Genomic DNA, 23,229 nt, shown 5'->3' with positions numbered 1-23,229 from the left:
TTGAACCTGCAAATCTCATTTTTTCTTCTATTCCTGTTAATTATCTGGAATACTGAAGAGGTGTATGTCACTGAAACACAAGTAAACCCATGTTTTGCTCTGGGGCTCCAACTACATGGTGGTCAGTGACTCCAGCAGAGACCCTTCAAATGTTTTTTATGCAAGTTAAAATTTGGATTCCACAAACAGCATCGCTGACATGACATATTTTGTTGTTTTGGGGATGTATGTAAGAACACTTGGTCGCTGTAACACCTGCCCTCTTACTTTTCTTTCTAACTCTTAACTTTAACCATCGCTTTCCATTTTACAGGCTACTGACTGTGCTGGTGCTGCAGGGTGATCTCTACCCAGAGCAGCTCTCACTCTGGTGCTTCTCAAACCTATGCTGTGCATGCTGTTGTATAATATTTACAGGTCATTTGAGTTTATCTGGTGATTTAGAGCAATAAAGAGGATAAAAGCGGGTAAGAGTTTAAAGCCACCCAGACTGAGAGCTGCTCTGTTATTGCATGCTGTGATTTTATCTCTAACATGTACTTAATCAGATTTCCTCTTCGAGGCTTCATGTTAACTTCATGTTAAATTCCAGGTTGTTGAAGTCGTTATTTGTTCTGTAACATTGGTTTTATTTGCCTTTTACACTCTTACACAGAAGGTACGAGCTCATAAAATCTGTGTTTCATGTGTGAACTCTGCTGATTTTGTCCAAACCATAAATTAGGGCCACTTTAAACTCATGACAGACACACATTTAGGGCAGAGCTCCAGGTCTGCCCCCTGGTGGCAGCTGGTGGACAGATGTAGGACAGCTGCAGCTATATCGGTGTTTCTCCCTGCGGACGCTGAACATGGAAAGCACACTGTGTGCAGATAGGTCTACCCTCATCTCCCAGGATTTCCCTTCGAGCTTCAGAAGAGCAAATGTTTCCATCACAATGTTCCCCTCTAAAAACACATGACCGCCGTTTAGAGAGAACCGACCCTGTGGAGGTGCACCTCATCGGGGGCCGCAGGTGACGTGTGCAGCCAGCTCAAAACCATCAGACATGATAGTTTGTTAAGCTGACAGTAGAGGAACGAAGAGCAGACTTACAGTGTTTTACAATTTAATGAGAAGCAGCTGAATTCACACAGAAAACAACTTCTTTTAAAAAGTCACTTTTGTCTGACCTGAAGACAAATAAGTTCTCCTGTAGATTTACAAGCTGAAATCATCAGCCACAGTAACCAGCAGCAGAATATGAAACTGAGGGAAAGAGATCAGATGTGAGCTCTTTATTTAACTAATGCAGGAGAAAAGGCCCTGAGACAGACTTCACTTTACTGCACTGTAAAACACATTTCAGGTCAAATTCATACAGGATTTGTATCTAATTATGTAAAGATAGCAAAGAAGGTAAAAGTAGACATACTTAATGTGTAATAATGCCCCAATCAGTGTTTCATGTTGTTAATAGTTAAGTATATAATAAATGTAATAAGTTCAGTAAAGGCCAACGTACTGATTTTCTAGATGAATCAATGTGTTTGTTTAAAAAATCCAAATACAAAGAGTCAATTTTCCATCTACACACTTCAGCTCCAACTAATAATTACATTTTTAAAACATTTCCACAGAAGCTCAAATAAATCAAGTCATTGGGAGAATTAACGGCACCACCGCTGGCTGGAGATCAGACCTCCAGATGTTGGTTTAGCCACATGTGAGAACAGCTGTTATCTTTTAATGACGCCTGTTTTTATTTCGTATCCATCAAACGCTTCATTAAGTCCGATACTTCCAGTTTTCATTTACAGTTTGACATGAACTAAAACATCTTCCTGTTGGGAGCAGAACAACGTGATATCTATGTAAATATGAATAAGTGTATATCACGTACTGCAGAAAAAGTCTTCACCGAAGTTCATCTAAATGTTTGTGTGCAGAGATGCACACAAACAATAAACAATATTGAGCTGTAAACAGTAACTCTGCTTCTTTAGCAGGTTAATAAACCTGTGCAGCAAAGAGATTCATTCACTGTCATGTGTCTGATGTGCTGCTTCTGCTGTTGCTCCTGTGTTATAGTTTTAAATTGTTGTGGTGAAGCCAGCTTCATTTTCTGCATCTTTCGAGCATTAAAAGCAGTAAATAGACGTCATTTTTAAACGAATCCATTTAGCTCTGCACAGAACGAGCTGTTTCCTCTGATTTCAGCAGAAGCACAGTTTAACCTCCCGAAACAATTATTCGTTTCTACCTGAGGAACAAAACTGGAACAAAATGTCTCAGACTTGGTAACGAGCTACAGGAAAACTCCCAGAAGAAGAAATCAGTCAAATCAGCTTTAAAACCAAAACATGTGAACAGACACACACAGCTTAGAGGACACTTTCACCATGGTGTGTGTGTGTGTGTGTGTGTGTGTGTGTGTGTGTGTGTGTGTGTGTGTGTGTGTGTGTGTGTGTGTGTGTGTGTGTGTGTGTGTGTGTGTGGGAACATTACAAGCTGAACCTCTTCTCCTGCATTGCAGCATAAAGTCTCCAACCGGATCTCAGACCCAACCCTGCCGCCTCGCTCCGAGTCCTTCAGCAGCGGGGGCATCCAGCAGGCCCGGACTCCGCCCATGCACCGCTCCATGGAGCCACAGGTGTGTGACCTGTGTTTGTGTGTTTGTCTGAGTGTGATATGTACGTTGGTACGGTGCAGTGGAATTCACTGGTTCTCTGGGACTCACCAACTGGCCCGTCTCTGAAACAGGAAGAGAGGATTAGACTCAGGACTGTGGATGTTGTGGTTATGAGGTTGTCCTCTCTGCTAGCTTCAGTATCGTGTCCACAGGATGTCAGTTTAGTTTAGTTTAACTCGCTTTAGCTTTTTCTTTTTTAATCAATCAGTGAGAAGAGCTCCTTTCGTGATCAGCGTTCAGGCCCCTCAATAATGTCTCTCAGTTATTGGACACAAAGAAATTTGTACATAAAATATTTGCAGAGAATGAAGCGTGTGCGTGTCCTGGACATGCACGCACATGCAGATACAAACCCTCCACACTTCTGTGGAACCGTCACAGATGCCCACGAGTGCATTTTAACGTGATGAATTCAAAGATCGGCGAGTGTTGGAGCCAGCGAGGTCGCTCCGTGTCGTCGATGCGTCCGATCGTCACGGACACACGTGGGTTTTGGTTTCATCAAAGGCGAAGCAGCTGAAATGAAACTCTGAGCTCTTTTGAACATCAGCAGAGTGGCCTCATTAGTGCAGGAGAGGCTTATGTGAATGGGATTAAGTGTCTGAGAGGAGCTAGAGTGAGACAAAGATTAATAAGGAGATTGTCGGGTGTGATGGAGCGGTGTCGGCAGGCGGTGACGCAGCATTGTGCTAGAAAGTGCGCAAAGCTTTGTGACGGCTTTTGATCGTATAGATGAAGAGCAGGAGGAGGATCAGGATGAGCAGTTATTGCGAGTTTCTCCTTTGTGAGTATTTGAGTTGAAAGTTATGTATCTTTGCAGTATCACCAGCCATCCCTGCAGCGAGTCTCTCATGCTGTGGTGGAGGTCCAGCTGCACCGTCTGTAGTCTTTTCTGATCTGCAGCAGGAGTGAGCTCGGCGTAGTGGCTCTCCACCCTCTGGGCTCTGGTTGGACTGACCCTCCAGCCGGCAGCAGGTATCAAGATTAAAATAAGGGGCCCGGAGGAATGAGAGTGTTTGATCAGAAATAAATACAGTGAAGAAAACTGGTGCATGAAATGTTGTAATAATAAAAGCGTCGTGAAAGCCTGCACTGGAATCACTGTTTGATTTCAAATCCACTGTGATGGAGTACAGATGCAAAATGACAGGCATCCAGTCGGCAGGGTTACTTATCAATAATAGTACATTTGGTTCTGGGTCTCAGCTTGTCTGAGGAGTTTTCAGCAGTTTATAGGTGTCACCCCCTCAAACTGGGTGGGGTCTGTTTATGTTATGGGAACAGTGGATGGTAATGGAAATAAGCAAGATGGAAACATGCCAGACTTTTCCTTGACATCTCTCCGTCTGTGCTCAAGTAAAGCCGGTCTGTGGGGAGTAGTTTCAGTAAAACTCTGGTAGGAGCTGAGTCCTGCAGGTGTGATGCACCTGTTTGTATGACATCAGGAGACACGGACAAACTCCTGGGCTTGGACAGAACGCTGCTGCACGTCACCAGCAGGAGGCGCTGTTTGTCTGCTGGGCTGTTGGAGAAAATACTCACACACACACACACTCTCACACACACACACACACACTCACACACTTCACACACTGCGAGGAGTGTTTTCCCTCCTCCGTGACCTCATCTTCCTTCCTCTGCATCACTCCTCCTGTATTGTTTCCTCTTGACTTGCCTCCTAATCACTCTGTCCTGATCCTGCTCTCTCCCCTCCACTTTGCCTGTTTCCTGCCTGCGCGCATGTGTGTGTGTGTGTGTGTGTGTGTGTGTGTGTTCAGATGGCCCACCTGGTGCAGGTGAAGAGTCATGGCTTGTCAGGCTCCCAGTCCCTGTACGACCCCCACGGCGTGTCCTCCTCCTCGGCGTTGCCCTCCCCCTCCCGGCCTCCCATGCCCCGGCAGAACTCTGACCCCACCTCTGACACCCCTCCTCCCCCGCCCCTGTCCCGCCTGGCGCCCCCCCTCGACAAACTGGACCGCAGCTCCTGGCTGCGGCAGGACGACGACATGCCCCCTAAGGTCTCTGCATGCCACCGCCAGTGTGTTTTTATCCACGTGTGCTGAGTTTGCTTTTCTTTAAAGTCTGTTTTTACCTTTTTCTGTCTTTTTCTGAGTTTCTCTTTACTTTTTGATTTTTTGAGTGTTTTCTGATTGTATTTATCATTTAGTTTATCGTTAGTTAAACATGATCTATTTGAAAAAAGGACTTACTCTGGTAGAAATCACAAATTTCTACCAGAAATTTGTGATTTCTGGTAGAAATTTAAAATGATTGTGTTGTGTATTTAGCTTCACATTAATTGTGTTCAGATTAAATGCAAAGCTGGGTTTCAGAGCACTGCTCTTTAGTCTTGTGTTATGTGCTGCAAATATCCTTCATCCCAGTGAAATGAGCTTTAGTTAAAGCTGCTCAGCGAGGCATAATTCTGTCAAACGTTTTTCTTATATAAACACCCAAATGACTAAGACAAACAGACTTTGTAATGGATAAAGGACAGTCTATCCCCATCACCCTGATTAAAATTGTAATGCACAGACTAAAATTCTGCTCATTTTTGCTTCCTTTTTGAGTTAATTTTGTGAATTAAAGAATGCCTTTGCAGCTCTCAGTTTTGTACTTAAACTCTCTGATGTTTTAAAATGTCAGCTTTTAGCCTGTTGCTTCCGGACAGATGTTAAAACCTGCTGCTGTTTTGTGTTTCCAGGTTCCTCAGAGGACGACCTCCATCTCTCCGGCTTTGGTCAGGAAGAACTCTCCTGGAAACGGGCCAGGCCTCGGCCCGCGGGCCGGCGCTCACCTCATACGGGCCAGGTATGTGCAGCTCCGATGTCGACCGGTGGAAATGTGGGTGTGGGTATTTGTTCACAGTCATGTCTGAGGCAACGCTGTGTTTGTGTTACTGTAGCAACCCTGACCTGCGGAGGCCCGACATGTACTTGGACACTCCCCTGAAGAGAACAAGCAGCGGCAGCTCCTCCAGCTCCAGCACCCCCAGCTCTCAGGGAGGCTCCAACGAGCGCGGTGAGTCACCTGTTTGTCTGTGAACTCACAAAAACCTGACCTGAACCCACGAAACCCAGTCTGAGCGCCCAAGCAGGCCTTTGAAGGTCTCTCTCAGTGTAAAGGTACTGTTTGTAATTACCCTCTGAAACTTTTTTGCTTAAACTCTCACCACCACCAGGGGGCAGCGTTTTATTAGTTGAGATGTTTTTAGATATTTTGATGTCTCATTTTCGTTAATATTTCATGCTTGTTGAACTTGTTTCCTTAACAAGTTTAAATTTTTTCCATTAGTACTCGACATCGCTCAACGCGACTCAAGGTGGTACAGCTCGCCTCGCCTCATTTTCTCAGTGTGCGTGGTCCTGGTTATAGTACCGTGTCCGAGGTTGTGATAATTAGTATGTGACATGAACGCTAAAACAATGACATACCTGCTGCTCGGCCTGAAGCTTTTAGTCACACTCAAGGATCACGGCGTTGGTTTTTGTGGCCTTTTCACTCATTGCCAGGTTTCAGAAATGTCCGTTTTGATTTCGTCACACACTCTCTCATGACTCATCGAGTGACGCCACTGACCAGCAATCGGTGGCTTGCAGTCTTTTGACGTCACATTTTTGCCTTGGATCACTTGGAACCTCGACCGAGTAGGTACTAAAAAGTACCTGGTAACAGGTACTTTGTGTTCGTAATGGCCAACCTGATTAAATAAAGGTCACACTGACTTGCTGCACCACCTTGTGGTTCAAATTGGTATTGCGTTAAAGTCTAACCTCACCTTATATTTCCCTATGCACAGACGTTTTGGACATAAAGTCATAGCAGTTGATTTTTTTACGCTCAGTTGATAATTTTGGATTTTGGAAGGCTCACCAAACCCACTGATGAAATGCTGCCCCCTAGTGGAGATATTTGTAAAGGGTAATTACAAAAAGTGCCTTTAAATTGCTTCTTAGAATTCTTTCTTAGCGTTCTGTCTTCCCCAATTTGTGCAAGCTCTGCTGTTTTATGAAAAACATCCTCTTGTGTTTGGGTTTTAGGTAATTCAGCCTCTAAGACTGAAGGCCACGACGCCAAAGACGACAACAGAGAGATAACCCGACCCAGCAGGCCTGCAGTGAGTACACACTGTGTATAACACAAACACACACACACTCCTGCAGCTCTCCTGTGTGTGGCAGTGCCACAAACCCCCGTAAGATTAAGAATACTCATTAAATAAACATGCGGTGAAAGCCTGACTGACTCTTCTCTCTGAACTAACCTCTTCCTGTCCTCCATCCCTCCTCCATCGTCCGTCAGAGCTATAAGAAAGCTGTAGACGAGGTTAGTGATGTTTCTCCTCCTTCATCACCTCACCGCACTGGCACCCTCACATACGTTCTGAATTAAACTCCCGATGTTACCCTGTGCGATTCTTTCAGAATAAAATCATGCTCGGCTTGTGATATTTTTTTCACTCACATTAACACAGGCTTCGGCCCAGATAATAATGAGAGCTGGAAAAGTTGAAAAGCCGTAAATGCTCCTCGCTGAGAAGCCCTCCAGCAAAGCCTTTGATTTTTAGTTTCTTGCTGTGAATTTTCACTTTGAATGAATAAAAAACACAGTTTGGAAAACTGTCTCCAAATGCTTTGAAGTTTCTTAGAATAGACTTTAATTTTCACCAACTTTCCACTTGTTCTCATGTATGTATCATCGATTCATGCTGCTTTTTTAAATTCATTATCAGGTTTTCATACCGAATAAGTTATATTTGTATTTAAGGTCTTTGTTTTCAAAGAAAGTTCTCAAGAAATATCTTATTTTCCAAATTTCCTTCACTTCCTGAAACTTTAAAAGAAGAAAAGGTCTCTCCTATTTCAAAAAAGATTTAAAGCTTTATCAAAATCATCCAAACTTCTCTTTCTGAAATTATTCTCAATCTGTTTCAAAATATAAGGTCTTAAAAAATCCTGATTTTAAACCAAAGTTACTGTTTTCCAATAAAAATCTTCTTACTTTTGGAAAATGTGTCTGAAAACATTCCCTTCTGTTTCCTGTCAAAGAGACTCGGTCTGGATTTAATAAGTTATAATTATGAATAATAATTATAACTTGTGTCATTTCCACATGTGCCCCCCCCCCTCCCCCCTTTTCTTCCTTGTTATCATTTCTCTCCAGGAGTTGGTAAGACCCCCCTCCCCCCCGTGCCCCACCAAAGCCCCACTTCCTACCCACTGCTCACGTGCACGTTTTCCTGCTGTGAACTGAAGATGTTTACATGTAGTTGTTTTGCTGAGTCTCTGATTCATTCGCAGGATCAGGATTGGACGATGATTCAAAGTTCAAATAATCACAACTCAAATCTTTCTTACTGACAGAGTGCAGAGTGAAATACTTTTGGTCTTTTAATCCTTTGAATTTAGTTCCTAGTAATTTAAATGAAATGTTTATATTCACCTTATTACATTTCTAATAATAGCCAAAGACATCCTATATTTATTATATTTGTATTGATGATGTCTGATATTTTAGTTTGTTTTGTCTGTTTTTACATTTTCTTCATTTCAACATTTATTTATATTAATATTTTATATTTATAGTATTTTTTAGAATGCTGTTTATATTTTATAGTCCTTATTTTTATGTGTAAAATTACTTCAGATTTTTAGATTAATTGTATTTTTTGTTTACTGTATTTATATGATTACTTTATTACTTAATTTTTGTAGCAACTTTATTATTTTGTAGTAAATTATTATGGATTTTATAATCATCCTAATTTATAAAATTATTCATTATTTAATATATATTTAATATACAGATGATAAATATATTATCTGTATATTTATGAGTGTATTATTTTTTTGTGTTTTATGGGGTGTTTTAAATTTCCAATAATACATTTTCCTCCTTTACGCTGCGTACGTGGTTTGTGAGGCTCACAGTGAAACCACAGTGCTGCACAGAGTTCTCGTGTGAAGGTTTAATGCATTAAGGAGGTCTTACAGGAGAAGCTTTTGGTTATTCTTGTGATCCAGAGAGAAACATTTACTGTCGTATTAAACTTCACAACAGGAAAATGTTGCAAAGAGCATCTCAGCTGTAAAGACAGGATATCGGCTGCTTTTCAAACCATCGCCAAACATTTCTAACTTGTTTAAACTGGTGCTGCTGTGACGTGTTTGCAGCAGAGGCAGTGCACAGAAGCTGGATGAGGCGTCAGGGTGCATGTACCTGGCTGCTCGCTGTAAAATATCACAGAGGCTCAAGTCTGCTGAACTTTGACCTCCCACTTTGAGGCATGGTGCATCCTCCTTCTCTCACTTCACCGTCCTCCTCTCGACGGACTCGCTAACGGCTTGCATGGTGGCACAAAAACCAAAAACACATTTGCTTCCTGCTCTTTGCTTCTGAGCCGCTGCAGCGCCGCAAAGAGGCAGGAGAGCTGCGAGAGTCACTGAAGCGTTCCAGGATTGCAAAAATAAGGAATATCAGACATGCAGCTTTTTTTATTGTGGGGGGGGCATAATCCAGGATGATGAGAGATGTTTGTGATAGCATGTTTCACTTTGTTCCACCTCAAACTTTGCAGCACAGACTGTGAGATTTTTGTGTAAAAATGAATTTTCCTTAAATGATTGATTTAAGGAAACGTCGCCTCAGGTCAGCTTTGTTTCATCTCTTTGATCGCTGTGTTTTTATATTACTGTGATTTTCTTATTGTAAAAATGTTTCCTGCCTTGAATTTGTTGTGAATCTTTCTCTCAGACAACTTGTATAGTTCGTCTGGTCTCTGGTGTCGAGCAAGTGAATTCTGAAATATCGTTTAAAATTAAAATTGCTTTTGCTGCCAAATTACTTTTCCATCATCAACGCTCTTACTCGGCTAATTAAACACTTTATTTTCAGTGTGATATTAATCTAAAATTTAATGAAATGCAAATCTGTCTTCACACCTGAGAGTTGTGCTTTTGTGGTGTTGGAACAGCTTAGCAGAGCTTTTTAGACGTGATAGTTAGGCTACAAAAGACTTTCGTAGATGGACCGAATTCCTTTCAGTTATGATATTTAAACCTCCAAGAAGCCACACGCCGGATATATAAGAAGATAAACTTATTAAAGACAAAAATAGTTATTGCATGATCATTTTGGACCTGCACACTACTGACTTACAGAAATGAAGAAAATAAATAAGTGTTGAGTCACTTTTGAATTTGTCTTCCTGCAGGATCTGACGGCTCTGGCCAAAGAGCTTAGAGAGCTGCGGCAGGGCGAGGAAACCAGCCGCCCGCCGGTCAAAGTGACTGACTACTCGTCGTCCAGTGAGGAGTCCCACAGCAGCGAGGATGAGGAGGGAGAGGGCGGGGCTAACGATGGATCTGTGGCCGTCAGTGATATCCCACGCATCATGTGAGTGATGGTGATAATTCAGGAATAGCTTTGCATCCAAACCAACGAAGAGCACGACCACAGACCGTACCAGCTAACGTTTAGGTCTGAGCACGGAGACTGAAAGAAACACCTGTAAGAAATGTTTCTTAATCATTTTTTAATAAAATGGATTTTGTAAAGGATGGATGCAGCTCAGGCGCTGAGGATCCAACTGCAGGAAGCACAAAGGTTTAATCTTTGGGTGAGGTCAAAGGCAATCAGTCAGTGTGCCATAAAATAAGGCGCAGACAAAAGGAGAAGTACATCAAGAATTCAAACACGCAGGAAAAATTGCAGCTAAAAAGGACAACGATGGAGCAAATGGTTAGAGGCAGGCTGTGATTGGCTAATAGGAAGCAGCTGTGAAACACAACAAAGATGATGCCAGTTAGGGCGAGGCTTTTAATCACAGAGGAGGGAACACTAACAGCAGTAAGATTTGTAAGATTTTACAAAATAAAACAGGAAACGACAGAAACCCAACAGGAAGTGCCTTAAGTCTGGATTCTTTCTAATAATAGCCACCAGGAGGCGACTCTTCTGAATGCAAAAAAAGAAAAACAACATTTTCCAGGTGTGCTTATGGGCTCAGTCCCATTTCAGGTCATATTGAGCAAACCATTAAGTCCATTTTGTAAATTTTGGTCATTATGAGGGTTATGCAGGAGGATGCACATCGGCTAATGATGCACAGCGCTATTAGTGCAGCTCGGAGGACGGTTTGCTTTCACAAACATTTGGCCGATACTTGTTTTGCAGTTAAGAGGCGACTTTTGTGTTTTTCCCTTGTTTTCCCAAAGTCTGCAGCTCTGTGCTACACTCATCATTCATCTGGCAAACCTTCCTTTTCTATGTTTCACTGTGAAACAACAGCTAAGGGCGTTAAGAAGAGGCTTCAAGCCCCTCTTGCACAAGATGATATATATGCAGTATTTATGCAGTACTGAGTGGGTTTTTTGTACTTCTTACTTGTTTCTCCACACGCCATTATCACATATATAACCCAGGAGATGGATCTGTTCAAATTGTTAAGCTCTTATTTTAAAGTCAGATGCGTCTGTTTAAAAAAAAACATTTTAAAAAAGTTATTAAAAGATGATAAAAATCTGTTTTTCAGGCCCGCTGCGAGTCAGAGCACCAACGAGTCCTTCGGCACAGCGGGAGAGCACAACGACACCAACGAGGACACGTATGCAAACAGCTCCCGGGACAGCACCCTGGTGATGCGTGAGGTGAGTCTCCGTTTTAACCTTTGACCTTGACTGCACAGAAACCGACACTCTTCATCTCTGCACCAGATTTGTTGCTTTTTTACTGAGGGCAGTGATCGTGGTCTGTTTACACAGCTTGCCCTCAAATCTCAGATATGATTCAAAATCAGCTTTACAAAACAAACTGATTTAAACAGTTTGTTTAGAATATGCTTTGGGGCTTTTATTGTGAAAGGACAGTGTAAGGGGAAAACGCACAGAAAATGGCCCAAAGCGAAGCTGAACCTGTGCCTCTGCCTCCAGTGAGCTGGAGCTGAAAGCATAGTTTAGAGGTAACAGAACTATTGCACATCCATTTCTGTTTATTATTCAAATAATCTTTGAACTCCGCTGAAGGTTTTGGAGAAAACAATCTAAGAGACTCACCAGAGTGTAAGTGTGTGTTAAAGGCCAAGCGTGGTAGAAACACAGACCTGATAGCACATGTGCCCACCCTCCCCAGTTTAAAAATAACACAGAAACAAGCACACCTGCATGGGTCCCGCCTCCCTCCATCACCTGACCTGTCAAACAGCCTCGCTGCACAGTAGCCCGCCCCTCTCTCTCTTTTTCCAGAAACACAGGGAACGGAGGCGGAGCTCAACCGCCAGCAACGGTTTCCCCGGCAAACTGTTCTATGGCAGCGCCAATCTCCCCGATTTGGTGCAGCAAAGCACCTCCCCCCTGGTCTCTCCAGGGAATGCCTCTGGGGTCCAAGTAGGTGGAGCAGCACCCAGATATCGGCCCTGAAATCCTCTCCACCCTAAACCTCCCCGTATCCTGACAAACCTCAACCCTGCTCGCCCCGACACCTGCCCACACTGCTGCTTTATCAGGGTGGGAAATTACCAGCAGCCACATTTAAGGCTGACATTATTGAAGCTTGTGGACTAAATGAATAAAAGGTGCATATGTAGTTTCAGAGGATTGGCCACAAAACCGAGTGCTTGTACAAGATCATCTTCTTGTGCACATCTGGAACGATTTCAACACTGCTCATATATTTAGGCCGCTCAGTTTTGTCTCCTTATACTTCCGATGAGCGGATCTCAGTGATCCTTTGCTTCGATCCTTTGCCAGTCACGCTGTAGGAAAGGGTCCTTAAGGTGGCCGTTGTTGTGAATTGGAGCTACAGGAAGGAAACTGAATTGATTTCAAAGAAGAGAAAACTCAATGTCAAATCTAACACGGTGAGATGCCCCCGAAAAGTTTTATATGTTAACAGATAAAAGTGGCACCTTTAATTTCCTGCCCTGTCCTGTTTGACTCAACCTGCCTTGCTCTACTCGTTTGATCCTTCTTCGTTTGTTCCTCCCTCGCTCAGTTTTCCAGCCTCTGATCCAGGAAGTAACCCCTTTCCTTTTTCTGAGCACCTGATACAGGTCTCTGACAAAATACAGGAAACACTGATGAGGACCGGTTTATATTTTGTGACACTTCATAGAAAATCTTTGTGTTTCCTATATTTTGATCCCAGTTTTTTTATACAGATTTTTTGCTGTTCATGGTAAGTGTTTGACAAACACGTGTTGGACTGTAAAGTCTGTGTTTCTGTGGCTTGCAGTTTGGCATGGGAGGCAGCGGAGGCTCCAAGTCCTCCTTCACGCCATTTGTTGATCCGAGGGTGTACGGGACCTCCCCGACCGACGAAGATGATAAAACCTCAGCCTCAGGTAGGCTTCTCTTCTAATTTAAAGCATCAGTCACATGAGCAGGTGGCGTACAGTAAACGCAGCCTGGCAGCAAACTGTTTTTACCCTCTGAAAGGTCAAATATAGTGTTAGTGCTGCTGATGCTTCTAACCCGAAAATCTCAGGTTAAAGTTTCTTTAGCCCCCCCCTATAGTAGCCATGCATCTGCAAGCTGCTTTGCAACCCACATCCTGACAGCCTGACTTAATCATGTTTGTATCTGTTGTTATTGATTGCCAGTATTTTTATATATATATATATATATATATATATATATATATATATATATATATATATATATATATATATATATATATATATATATATATATATATATATATATATATATATAAGGTGCCTAAGAAATACAGCAAGCTGTCCATACCTGAGGCCTTGGAAACTGCCAAGCAAAGACTCACAGCCTTGGCCAGCCGCTTGAGGAGGTACACCAGAGAGATAGAAGGCAGGAGAATAAACCAGCTGTTCTCCACAGAACCAGCAAAGGTGTACTCTCAGTGGCAAGGGAACAATAATAAGAGAACAGCACCACCAAGGCTGGAGACGGAGCAATACTGGAAGAGCATATGGGAGAAGGATGCAACCCATAACGGCAATGCTCAGTGGCTAGTGGATCTGAGGGCAGACCACAGCGACCTCCCTGAACAGGGTCCAGTAACCATCACAGTGGCAGATATCCAAGAAAGGGTCTCCAGTATGAAGAGTTGGACAGCACCAGGGCCCGACATGGTTCACGCCTACTGGCTGAAGAAGCTGACTGCACTCCACGAGCGTCTGGCAGCACAAATGAACCAGCTGCTAGTTAACGAGAGACACCCGGAATGGCTAACTGAAGGCCGGACGGTCCTGATCCCCAAGGACCCCAAGAAGGGACCGGTCCCCTCCAACTACCGACCAATAACCTGCCTCAGTACTACATGGAAGCTCCTGTCAGGCATCATATCGGCTAAGATGAACAGGCACATGGGTCAATACATGAGCGGGACACAGAAAGGAATTGGCAAGAATACCAGAGGCGCAAAACACCAGCTACTGGTAGACAGAACAATCAGCCGAGACTGCAAGACCAGACTGACCAACCTGTGCACTGCCTGGATTGATTACAAGAAGGCCTATGACTCAATGCCCCACAGCTGGATACTGGAATGCCTAGAATTGTACAAGATCAATGGGACCCTAAGAGCCTTCATCAGGAACTCAATGGGGATGTGGCGTACAACACTAGAGGCCAACTCCAAGCCCATAGCACAAGTCACCATCAAGTGCGGGATCTACCAAGGAGATGCTCTGTCCCCACTGCTGTTCTGCATAGGCCTGAACCCCCTCAGTGAGATCATTAACAAGACTGGCTACGGATACCGACTACGGGAGGGAAGGTAGTCAGAACTGAGGGGATTGAACTACCAGAAGGCAACATTGCAGACATAGAGGACAGTTACAAGTACTTGGGGATCCCGCAGGCAAATGGGAACCATGAAGAGGCCGCTAGAAAGGCTGCAACCACCAAGTACCTGCAGAGGGTCAGGCAAGTCCTGAGGAGTCAGCTGAATGGTAAGAACAAGATCCGGGCCATCAACACATACGCCCTGCCCGTGATCAGGTACCCTGCTGGGGTAATAGGCTGGCCAAAGGAGGAGATAGAAGCCACTGACATAAAGACAAGAAAGCTCCTGACCATGCATGGAGGGTTTCACCCCAAGTCCAGCACCCTGAGGCTGTACGCTAAGCGGAAGGAAGGGGGCCGGGGACTGGTGAGTGTCAGCACCACAGTCCAGGATGAGACAAGGAACATCCAAGAATACATTGGGAAGATGGCCCCAACTGACCGAGTGCTCAGTGAATACCTCAGGCAGCAGAAACCCAAGAAAGAGGAGGGAGACGAGGAACCATCATGGAAGGACAGGCCCCTGCACGGTATGTACCACCGGCAGATAGAGGAGGTGGCTGATATCCAGAAATCCTACCAGTGGCTGGACAAAGCTGGACTGAAAGACAGCACAGAGGCACTAATCATGGCAGCACAAGAACAAGCTCTGAGTACAAGATCCATAGAGGCTGGGGTCTATCACACCAGGCAAGACCCCAGGTGCAGGCTGTGTAAAGATGCCCCAGAGACAATCCAGCACATAACAGCAGGGTGCAAGATGCTAGCAGGCAAGGCATACATGGAACGCCATAACCAAGTGGCCGGCATAGTGTACAGGAACATCTGTGCCGAGTATAACCTGGAAGTCCCGAGGTCAAAATGGGAGATGCCCCCAAGGGTGGTGGAGAATGACCGAGCTAAGATCCTGTGGGACTTCCAGATACAGACGGACAAAATGGTGGTGGCTAACCAACCGGACATAGTGGTGGTAGACAAACAGAAGAAGACGGCCGTAGTGATCGATGTAGCGGTTCCGAATGACAGCAATATCAGGAAGAAGGAACACGAGAAGCTGGAGAAATACCAAGGGCTCAGAGAAGAGCTCGAGAGGATGTGGAGGGTGAAGGTAACGGTGGTCCCCGTGGTAATCGGAGCACTAGGTGCGGTGACTCCCAAGCTAGGCGAGTGGCTCCAGCAGATCCCGGGAATAACATCGGAGATCTCTGTCCAGAAGAGCGCAGTCCTGGGAACAGCTAAGATACTGCGCAGGACCCTCAAGCTCCCAGGCCTCTGGTAGAGGACCCGAGCTTGAAGGATAAACCGCCCGCAGGGGCGTGCTGGGTGTTTTTTTTTTTTATATATAGATAGATAGATATATATGTAGTCTAATTTATAATTATGAAAATAATAGAATCCAATATATTAGTAGCGTAAAATGAAAAAATAGTGTAAAATATTGTATTATTGTCTCAGGGATGGGGCAGCTGCAGATGAGATGATGTTGCATTTTGTTGTACTTTGTGCTGCAGCGCTGTTTGCTGATGAGTTGCTGAAGCAGGAGCAGGAGCAGGCGAGGCTCAATGAGGCCCGCAAGATCTCCGTGGTCAACGTCAACCCCACTAACATCAGGCCGCACAGCGACACGCCCGAGATCCGTAAATACAAGAAACGCTTCAACTCGGAGATCCTCTGTGCGGCTCTCTGGGGTAAAACTGTCACGTCAGCAACAGCCTCGTGATAATTTGAATCCTGTGCAGATACAGAGGCGCTAAAAAGGAAGCGTGTGTGTGTTTTGGGCAGGAGTGAACCTGCTGGTGGGAACGGAGAACGGCCTGATGCTGCTGGATCGAAGCGGTCAAGGCAAAGTTTACAACCTGATCAATCGAAGGCGCTTCCAACAGATGGACGTCCTGGAGGGACTCAACGTCCTGGTCACCATCTCAGGTTGGCAGCTGATTTCACCAAATGCCACATCACAGATCCACAGTTGATGGGTTAAACTCACAAAGACGCAGACACCATTTAATTTATGTTTGTTCCATACAGGAAATGAATTATCATTTCATTTGAATTCTGAATTTTCCTCCAAAATAGGGAAGAAGAACAAGCTGCGGGTTTACTACCTGTCCTGGCTGAGGAACAGGATATTACACAATGACCCTGAAGTGGAGAAGAAACAGGGTTGGATTACAGTCGGGGACCTGGAGGGCTGCGTGCATTACAAAGTCGGTACGTTCAGATCGTTTATGGGAGACGTGCGGACCTGTTCACTAACAAACTAGAAATTAATATCTATCATATCTTATGTTGAATTAAAATCTTTTTTAGCTGAAATCCTGAGATTTCACATTAAAATGTGTCTTTATTTCTGCAGTGAAGTACGAGAGGATTAAATTCTTGGTGATTGCTCTGAAGAACTCAGTTGAGATCTATGCCTGGGCACCTAAACCTTACCACAAGTTTATGGCTTTCAAGGTAATCAAGCTAAGACTTGTGATATTTGGAAAAGTACATGATACTGATTTCTTTGTATTTCTTTATTTTATTTGTCTTCTGCAACTAGAGAGGAAATATCACACGCCTGATTCACAAAGTTATATCCAGCTGCTTTAGTGCATGACTGAACCTCAGTCAATCTTCTTTTCTCTGTCTGCCAGTCTTTCACTGACCTGCAGCATCGCCCCCAGCTGGTGGACCTGACTGTAGAGGAAGGGCAGAGGTTAAAGGTCATCTACGGCTCTAGTGTTGGCTTCCATGTAATTGATGTGGATTCTGGAAATCCCTACGACATCTACATCCCCTCACATGTAAGTGTGTGTGTGTGTGTGTGTGTGTGTGTGCGTGCGTGTGTGCGTGTGTGTGTGTGTGTTACTAGGACAGGCCTCCACAAAGTAAATCAGTAATTTCTAAAGTAAAGACTTGGTTTTAGCTCAGGGTAAAGTTAGGCTTGGGTTAGGTTTAGGCTGAGGCAGTGTGTGTGTGTGTGTGTGTGTGTGTGTGTGTGTGTGTGTGTGTGTGTGTGTGTGCTGGTATTAATACACTGCTGCTTGTCTTCAGGGACAATTCTTCACAATGTGAATCACTTTGTAAGGCAGGGGTGTCCAACTCCAGGCCTCGAGGGCCGGTGTCCTGCAGGGTTTAGATCTCACCCTGGGTCAGCTCACCTGAATCACATGATTAGGTCATTACCAGCCTCTGGTGAGGAGGTAACTCAGCCATTTAAATCAGCTGTGATGGATCAAGGACACATCTAAAACCTGCAGGACATCGGCCCTGGAGTTGCCCACTCTTGGTGTAAATCTTTCCCACCACAAAAGCAATACTCCTACTATGGATGTACGTGGTTTCACAACAGTACGTCCTCTGAAAACAGCTGTGAACCTCTATTGTGCACGTACAGGGACCTGCCTTCCTTCGGGGAACATGTCCTCATAATATAATAAAGCCCAATGTAAAAGAATTAGGAGAGAGCCATAACTTCAATTTCAGTGGTTACAGGGAATTAAACTGGTAATTCCATAACAAATGTTTTAAAAGTTTTCTGACTTTACCCCAAAAAGTATTAAAAGTTTATTTTAGGTAACATTAAGGTTAAGTTTGGCTGTTGTTGTTGAAGCTGGTGCGAGGCTCTGTGGGGACACGCCCCCATAATTCATTCAGATGTTCCAGTTAGGCCGAGGTCAGACAGATAGCAGCTGTGGTTACAGTAGATCACACCGAATGAATCAATGTGCTGTAAACATGACTGCATATGTGTACTTTATATGTAACTGTGTTTGACTGCATGTTTAATATGAGTGTGATTTAAGGAGTGAACATGTGAGGAAATGTGAGAGGATGAATGAGCTAATAGCAGAACAAATGAAATGGTGAATGTGTGACAGCCCCAGAACAGAAGTGATGAAGAGAACAAAGGAATGTGTGAGGAGGAGAGGCTGTAAGTCACAGATGGAAATGTTTCAGCGAGTGAGTGAATTAGCAGATGAATGAGCGAGTTAGTGAATGAACTGGTGTTTGAATCCAGAGGCAGAGGGTGAATCGCTGTCCTCCTTTAACCCCGCTTTGGTTACAGTCAGAGATGGACGGGCCAAGGAGACGGTAACCACAGCAACCGCCTCTCATTGCTTTTGGCAGTCATGAATCACGCTGTGCTCGTGTCTGTTTCCATGGCAATTGCGTGGCTGAGGAGCGGGAGGCTTTATTGTTGCAGCAGTTTCTTCTCTCTCAGGGTGGGGAAGGGGGGATGTTAGAGGGGTCCAGCTCCTAACACCCCTGCCCCCACCCCATTCAACACCCCCCCTCCCGTCTGTCGTCCTGGCAGATTCAGGGTCAGGTGACCCCGCACGCCATCGTGGTTCTGCCCAAGACGGACGGCATGGAGATGCTGCTGTGCTACGAGGACGAGGGCGTCTACGTCAACACCTACGGACGCATCACCAAAGACGTGGTGCTGCAGTGGGGCGAGATGCCCACCTCCGTCGGTACGTCAACCAATCAGCTCGCTTTTCCCTGACCCCACTGACCTCTGACCTCTGATAAGCGGTCTCAGCAGATCATCTTTCACCCTCACTATCTACCACACCCCTTCTCCGCTCAGAGCAACACGCTTGCCTTTTCTTGCCTTTTGCTTTCACCTGTAAACAAGAAGCCCAGACTGTCGTCTCACTCACCTGTTTCATTACCTGCTTAAAGGGATACAGCAGGTTTGGGCACTTGGTCAACTCAGAGCAGTGAGCTGATGAGAACAAACTGTCTCCATCACCTCCGTTACCTCTTTCTACGTCTTTACCGTGTGAGAAAATTTAAGTCAGTTTATTTTAAAATCAGCACAAGATTTAGAAAAAGTAACCGTGCTGGCTCAGAGGGAGTGACTTTATTGATTTGAACTTTTACAAAAAGTAATCATGATTAAACTCTTTATATTACAAATATACTCTGCATACACTTTAGTCAACACATAGTGTGGCCACCCTGAAGCACACCTGGTTTATTTTCTTATGTAAGGTCCAAACTTCACTAAATGAACACCAGGTTTAATTCAGCAAGACATGAAACCAGGACTGAGATTAGGGGAGAGTGAGGGCCATTTTCTCAACGACTTCATTGCATTTTGACTTCTCTTTGCAACCCGAGCAACTGATCAGGACTAAAAGTAAAATGTTTAGTTAAATGTAGACAAAATGATTCAGTGGTCACATTCTCACACATCCAGCATTGACCTGGGGGAATTGCAACAAACTCGATGTGTCTGCAAATCCTTAAAACCAGGCAAGCTTTAGCAACACGCACACGCCAGGATCATGGAGAGTTTAGTGTCAGTGCTCTCATCACACGAGGGGTAAGTTGACCAAATGTATGACATCCCAAAACCTCGACGTATCCCTTTAACGTTAAGTGTTGAACATCCAGCGGCTGCATGAGCTGATAGCGGCGGATCTTTGCCTTCCTCACTCCCAGCTCTCACAAGTCGTTTACTGTCTGCTCGTTCTTCTTTGTGAATTGAGTTTGTGTCGTGTGTCTGCTGTGTTAACTTCTGTCCTCTTGTTGTGTCTCGTTGTTGACCGTGAAACATTTCAAAAGGCACTTTCTCATCCGCTCTTCCTTTCATCCTTGATTGCTCGAGCTCTGCAGTAACCCGGTCCAGACAAAACGTTTGTGAGATCCAGCAGCAAAGCAACGAGATGAAAGCTCTGCACCAGATCAATGCAGGGGCAGCACATCTAAATTCATCTATTATTTAGAAGTAGCGTGAGTGCATCAGAGCGCAGCCGAGCATGAGGGGTGGATCTTGAATCTTACGATCCAAGTCAGTCAAAGCTGGTGTGTGTCTCCGCCCATCCTCACTCTTACAGATTTCTCTGTGCTTAACCCTGAATGACAAAAACACGTGTGTGACTGTGTCTCTGTCCTGGAGCACTGTTGCTGACGTGTCACATTTTCTGTGTGGGCATCGTCTCCTGTTAACATGTTTTTGTGTATTTAACTGTCAGACCAGATTGTCTCACAGCCAAGCCCGGCTTCGACCCCTCCCCCACCCCATAAAAACTTAAACGCCTGACTTATTTAACTCTCCGCTGCGCTTATAAACACCCAACCGATCCCGATCCTCCGTATGTGGGACCCTTTTTGTCTTTTCTCCCACATGAGAATAAAAAGAAGCACCAAGAAGCTGCACTGACCCTGGGTGACCAGGTGGACCGGCCTGAACACGGTTTTAATAACTTCTGATAAAAGAAAAGATATCAAAAAATCTATTAGTGCCACTTTTCCTGAGCTTGTAGTTTAGAGACTTTCCCTCCAGTATTCTGGTGACGCATTAATATAAATTAAATGGAAGCTTCTGGCACAACTTCACTGCACTGTGAAAGTGCATGAAAGAGAACAAAGATCTAAAGAGGTCAAAGCTCCAGCAACATTTATTAATTAACCTTCATCAGCCTGATCAAGAACTATACTGCACACAGCATGCAAGTAACATATGTAATAGAGTAGAGCAGGGGTCCCCAATCCCAGGCCTCGAGGGCCGGTGTCCTGCAGGTTTTAGATCTCACCCTGGGTCAACACACCTGTATCACATGATTAGCTCATTACCAGCCTCTGCAGAACTTCAGGACATGTTGAGGAGGTAATTTATCCATTTAAATCAGCTGTGATGGATCAAGGACACATCTAAAACCTGCAGGGACACCGGCCCTCGAGGCCTGGGACTGGGGACCCCTGGAGTAGAGAGAAAAAATTTACACCCAATCAGCTCCATCCTGTATATTTATACAGGTCATTTGGGGCGTGAACAGGAAGAGGATACATCTGAGTGATAATTTAAGTTTTTCCTCATACAGTGTTACACACATCCACTATGAGGGGGAAATAAATGTAAAACAAATAAACTGGTAAAAAGGTATATATAGATTTATAATTATGATCTTCTGGGGCGATCGTGGCTCAAGAGTTGGCAGTTCAGCTTGTAATCGGAAGGTTGCTGGTTTGAGCTCCGGCTCCGACAGTCTCGATCGTTGTGTCCTTGGGCGAGACACTTCACCCGTTGCCTACTGGTGGTGGTCAGAGGGCCCGGTGGCGCCAGTGTCCGGCAGCCTCGCCTCTGTCAGTGCGCCCCAGGGTGGCTGTGGCTACAATGTAGCTGCCATCACCAGTGTGTGAATGTGTGGATGTGTAAAGCACTTTGGGGTCCTTAGGGACTGAGTAAAGTGCTATACAAATACAAATACAGGCCATTTACAATTTCTCACTTTTATCAGAAATTAAGCAACACAATAAAATGTATAAAATCAAACTTCTTCTTATGATTTAAAAAAGAAGCTGAAACTTCTGGGGCTTAAATATTTATCTCTTTATCTTTTTTAACCCTCATTCAACCAGCAAGTGAAACTCTTGAGATTAAGGTTCATTTCCTCTGAGAGCGCGCTGGTCTGAGAGAGGCAGCATTAACAGAATAAAGCAGAGAAACCTCACACAGCAGAAATAAGGAGATCCTGAACTTTCCCACTGTAGTGCACATCACAAACAAACATTTCCCGCTAAACCTTCTTGAGACTTCACCATCATTTTAGGGGAGTGTTCATTTTAAAAGGCCACGGCTGTGCACAGCTGGGCGAGCTGTCATCATTTACTGGCCTCCACCCTGCGGACTCACGTTTCACAGTGTTTCACAGGCTGACTTTGCCCTTAAACGCTGTAATGACACTGCTGCTGGACAGCCCGGTGCAATGTGGCAGCTCAGATAACTGCTTTACATCAAAGCGACGAGGTTTGCCAGACAGCAGGCCTGCGACGCGTCTCTCCCAACGCTGGTCGTTCACATCCGTCAGAAACTGCTGCAATAATCTCCCGGAAGTGAGGCGGAGGAGGCCTCGAGGTGTGACTGGCTTGGGTGTGAGACTGGTGCTGAGTCTTCTCCTGTCCAACCCCCTTCTGTGTGTGTGTGTGTGTGTGTGTGTGTGTGTTTGTGTGTGTGTGCGTGTGCACCCTTTCCTCCCCTGCAGCCTACATCCACTCCAATCAGATCATGGGCTGGGGAGAGAAGGCCATTGAGATCCGGTCCGTGGAGACGGGACACCTCGACGGAGTTTTCATGCACAAGCGAGCTCAGCGACTGAAGTTCCTGACGGAGAGGAACGACAAGGTGAGTCTGTGCACACACAGCGCACACGAGCGAAGGCGCCACACCTGAAACACACCTGTATGACGTGCTGCCCTCTCCCTGCAGGTCTTCTTCGCCTCGGTGCGTTCTGGAGGCAGCAGTCAAGTCTTCTTCATGACCCTCAACAGAAGCTCCATGATGAACTGGTAACCCTTCCACCTCTTGGACCCGCAACCCTTGTTTTCTTCACCCCGAACATTGGCCACTGAGGGATGGAGGGATGACAGGAGGACGGTGTATGTGTGTGTAAATGTGTGCGCGTGCGTGTGTTTGTGGATAAACGGACAATTGAGCATCAGGAGAAAACTGCAGGAGTGTGCCCACCCCACACACACCCCCCCTCCAGCTGCAGGGGGCACTACAGGGCCCCCGCGGGCGGTGCCACTGCCTGCTGAGCAAAGGCGACTCCTCGTGCTGTCGGCGGACGACGCCTCCTCCTCCCCTGCAGGCCAACGGCTGCTGTGGACATGCCGAGTAGCCTTCGACCTCCCCGTTCGATTGAGTGAGGAGCTGCAGAGTGTAGCACATCAGTGACTTTACATCACAGCAGTGTTCACACTGCGGGCACAGCGGCAGGTGGTTTGGCGTGTCACAGTGAAAGCTGGTACTGCTTCTTATACTGTGATTAAATTAGGTTAGAAGCATGAGCGTCCACACT

General features: G+C 45.1%; 1 protein-coding gene across 2 annotated transcripts in view; it reads left to right on the top strand.

The window, feature by feature from the left end:
• The window catches only part of tnikb (TRAF2 and NCK interacting kinase b), a 65,311-nt gene extending 42,313 nt beyond the window's left edge, over positions 1 to 22,998 (top strand). Inside the window, exons 17-34 of one of the 2 annotated variants that reach the window (XM_085362543.1) lie at positions 2,517 to 2,633; positions 4,451 to 4,690; positions 5,377 to 5,483; positions 5,578 to 5,693; positions 6,713 to 6,789; positions 6,975 to 6,998; positions 9,886 to 10,067; positions 11,206 to 11,320; positions 11,915 to 12,055; positions 12,903 to 13,011; positions 15,943 to 16,119; positions 16,214 to 16,357; positions 16,508 to 16,642; positions 16,788 to 16,888; positions 17,071 to 17,220; positions 18,735 to 18,894; positions 22,414 to 22,553; positions 22,638 to 22,998. In XM_085362543.1, the coding sequence (XP_085218669.1) occupies positions 2,517 to 2,633; positions 4,451 to 4,690; positions 5,377 to 5,483; positions 5,578 to 5,693; positions 6,713 to 6,789; positions 6,975 to 6,998; positions 9,886 to 10,067; positions 11,206 to 11,320; positions 11,915 to 12,055; positions 12,903 to 13,011; positions 15,943 to 16,119; positions 16,214 to 16,357; positions 16,508 to 16,642; positions 16,788 to 16,888; positions 17,071 to 17,220; positions 18,735 to 18,894; positions 22,414 to 22,553; positions 22,638 to 22,721 (2,319 nt within the window). In that variant the 3' untranslated portion in view covers positions 22,722 to 22,998. The remainder of the gene's footprint in view (positions 1 to 2,516; positions 2,634 to 4,450; positions 4,691 to 5,376; positions 5,484 to 5,577; positions 5,694 to 6,712; positions 6,790 to 6,974; positions 6,999 to 9,885; positions 10,068 to 11,205; positions 11,321 to 11,914; positions 12,056 to 12,902; positions 13,012 to 15,942; positions 16,120 to 16,213; positions 16,358 to 16,507; positions 16,643 to 16,787; positions 16,889 to 17,070; positions 17,221 to 18,734; positions 18,895 to 22,413; positions 22,554 to 22,637) is intronic. The other variant, XM_085362544.1, reaches the window with a different exon arrangement.
• Positions 22,999 to 23,229: the final 231 nt, after the last annotated feature.

Source organism: Diplotaxodon limnothrissa, linkage group LG9, assembly GCF_057381915.1.
Source record: "Diplotaxodon limnothrissa isolate DT_005_m linkage group LG9, D_limnothrissa_male_GT1.1, whole genome shotgun sequence".
NCBI classification, from domain to species: domain Eukaryota; kingdom Metazoa; phylum Chordata; class Actinopteri; order Cichliformes; family Cichlidae; genus Diplotaxodon; species Diplotaxodon limnothrissa.
Note: the sequence above shows the minus strand (reverse complement) of the source record. Positions and strands in the feature narration are given on the sequence as shown.